General features: G+C 23.5%; 1 protein-coding gene across 7 annotated transcripts in view; it reads left to right on the forward strand.

Moving 5' to 3' along the window:
• LOC102680818 (la-related protein Larp4B) overlaps positions 1-3,010 on the forward strand; it is an 11,723-nt gene that overhangs the window by 431 nt on the left and 8,282 nt on the right. For 4 of the 7 annotated variants that reach the window (XR_422638.2, XM_031513574.1, XM_006622207.2 and 1 more), the window contains 4 exons: positions 1-26; positions 1,466-1,832; positions 2,265-2,514; positions 2,800-2,940. The exon at positions 1-26 is cut by the window's left edge and continues 1 nt beyond it. Coding sequence is in view for 6 of the 7 variants with exons in the window: in XM_031513574.1 (XP_031369434.1) it covers positions 11-26; positions 1,466-1,832; positions 2,265-2,514; positions 2,800-2,940 (774 nt within the window). In the remaining variant the exon portion in view is untranslated. The other 3 variants (XM_006622205.2, XM_031513575.1, XM_006622206.2) reach the window with 3 other exon arrangements.

Genomic DNA, 3,010 nt, shown 5'->3' on the forward strand with positions numbered 1-3,010 from the left:
TTGTTTCGGGATGAATGGTGATTTCGGTAACGATATACGATACGCATAAGTGTACTGTCCAAGTGGTTGTCACCATATCTGCGTGCGTGAACGTGTTGGCCCGGCCAACGTCTCGCTCTATATTTGGCTAATCGCATCCAACATATTGCATATCTTGCCTTTTCAAAATTTTTACTTTTCATGCCGTAACCTTTTCCAAAGAACTATATCAGAAGGATACAATGTGACATTTAAGTGTGAATGCTTGACGATTGCACATTGATATTGAACAAGACCAAATCTTAGCATGTGGCACGGTTTGTACGATCAACATTCAATTTTATCTTTCAACAAAGTCAGTGAAACAATTTATTTTCTATTATGATTTAAAACTTTTTCTATATTATTTCTTATTGTATATATAAAATTAAAATATAATTATTTAAAAAGAGTTGTTTCACATAAATATAAAAAATTTAGAATTTCTATTTTTATATTTCTCTTTTTATGATTCGTTTAGATTTCATGTAAATAAATTTGTATAATTTGAATTCGTGTACATATATGCATTTCGGCATGCACATACACGCCCGCGCGCGCGCGCACATATAGGCAGACATGTACGCATCATGCACACGAACTATATGGCTATTGAACATAAGTACACGCGCGCGCATCATACGTGCGGCACTTATACATCTATACAGCCGTGTCATATATATACGAATTCAATTGTGTGTGTGATGTATGTATGTACGAGTATATATAGGAACTACAAATGTATTACATCAGCTAATGTATTATGCATATTACATATGTTTAATCATATTTTTGAAATTATTTTTCTAATAGAATAGTTTAATAATTGAAATTTTAATATTAAATTTTAAGTGAATTTATAAAAACTATTAAAAATTATTTGAAAATTATATGTTTAAGAAAAGTTGAATTATTATAATTATTTTACATGATTATAAATAATATTAATGTTTTTAATATAATATGATAATATAAATATGTTTTTAATATAATAATTAATTTTTGGAGTAAAAAAGTAAAAGGTCACTTTTCAAGGTTATTGATTTCTTTGATTATTTATAAAATATGAATCTAATATTAATTGGAATATAAAAATTATAAAAAATATATATTTTTATTTATTTTATTTTTCTTATATCATGAATATATCATGAATATTTATTTAATATTATTTCATGTGATTTTGTTATTAATATATTTTTGATATATTGAATTATGATTATTAGACGAGATTTTATTTTGAATTTATTATTTAAATATTTAAAATTTATTGAAATATTTAAAGTAAAATTCTTTATAAATAAAGTTAAAAAATAAGTCACTAATTAAATTATATATTACATGTTACAATATGTAAGTATATTATGTATTAGGGATTAATCGATTTTTAACATATAATAATATATTATATATTTTTGATGTTAATTATATTTTATATTTTTTATAGGGTACGTGTACATGAATGGGGACATTGGGAAGCTCCCACCAGGGGCGGTATATCCAGCCACCCCTGAACCTTTGGGTTCTGTTGGGGGTGCACTTGGAAATACTGCATCCAATTTGGAATATAACATCATGAACGGTGTTCCAAGTGGAAATGAATTGATATTGGAGGCGGGTGTTGGTAATTTAGAACCTTCACTGCAACATGCTATAGGTATAGGAGGTGCTGCAGGTTATGGTCCAGTGGATGTTGCTCCTTTAGGTGATGTGCCAAATCAACCTGCTCCAATGGGTGATTTGTCTGCCCCTGGTATACCATTGGAACAACTTAAACAAATGCTCTCTTCACAACTTGAATATTATTTCTCCAGGTAAAACTTAATTTAATTTTAATATTATATAAAATTTTATTGATTATTACTAATTTAATTTTTAATTTGTTTATTGTAATATTTTTTGTAATTTAATATAATTATTAATTTTGAATTTTGTATTTAGATATATATAATAATATTTTTATAAAATGTTTTTCATTTATTATTATTTTTTATAATCAATATAAACTTAAGTTAAAACATATTTATTATGTGATCTTTAATATGTATATTTTATTATAATAATTATATTTTATGTTTATTATATTTTTTTAAAATTATATTTTTATTTTAAAAATTTATTGTAATTTTAAGTTTTTAAATAATTAAGTTTTTAAATAATATAGAAAAAATATAATTTAATTTTAATAATTAATATTTCTTTGATATGTGATTATTTATTTTATTTTCTTTCTCTTTTTTCTTTAGAGAAAACTTAGCTAATGATACATATTTATTATCACAAATGGATAATGATCAATATGTACCAATATGGACAGTAGCTAATTTCAACCAAGTAAAAAAATTAACAAAGGATATAAAACTTATAACGGAGGTTCTTAGAGAATCTCCAAATGTACAAGTTGATGAAGAAGGTCAGAAAGTAAGACCTAATCATAAACGATGCATTGTAATTCTTCGTGAAATACCAGATAGTACACCATTGGAAGATGTAAAAGTGAGAAAAATATACATATTATTTTTTTTATATATTTATACAATATATTTATATTACTTCTTAATTTTTTATTTATATAATTAGTAGTATAATATAATAGAATAGTATAATATAATATAATAATAGAAATAGAAAATCTAAACAGATAAATGTACTTTTTATTATAACAATATTCTTATTTAATAAATATATATTTATATTTTTCTATAACTTTAAAAATTAATTATTTTATTATAATCGATTTATTGTATATTTTCTATGAATATCAATGATTTTGAATTTCAGAATTTATTCTCTGGAGAAGGATGTCCAAGGTTTATTTCATGTGAATTTGCCCATAACAGTTCTTGGTATGTAACTTTTGAATCTGATGAAGATGCTCAAAAGGCCTATAGGTTTTTACGTGAAGAAGTTCGGGAATTTCAGGTATTTAATTATAAATATTTTTTATAATATTATAATATATATATATTTTTTTAAATATTAATTGTAAAAA

The sequence above is a fragment of the Apis dorsata genome, unplaced genomic scaffold (genome assembly GCF_000469605.1).
Source record: "Apis dorsata unplaced genomic scaffold, Apis dorsata 1.3 scaffold_676, whole genome shotgun sequence".
NCBI classification, from domain to species: domain Eukaryota; kingdom Metazoa; phylum Arthropoda; class Insecta; order Hymenoptera; family Apidae; genus Apis; species Apis dorsata.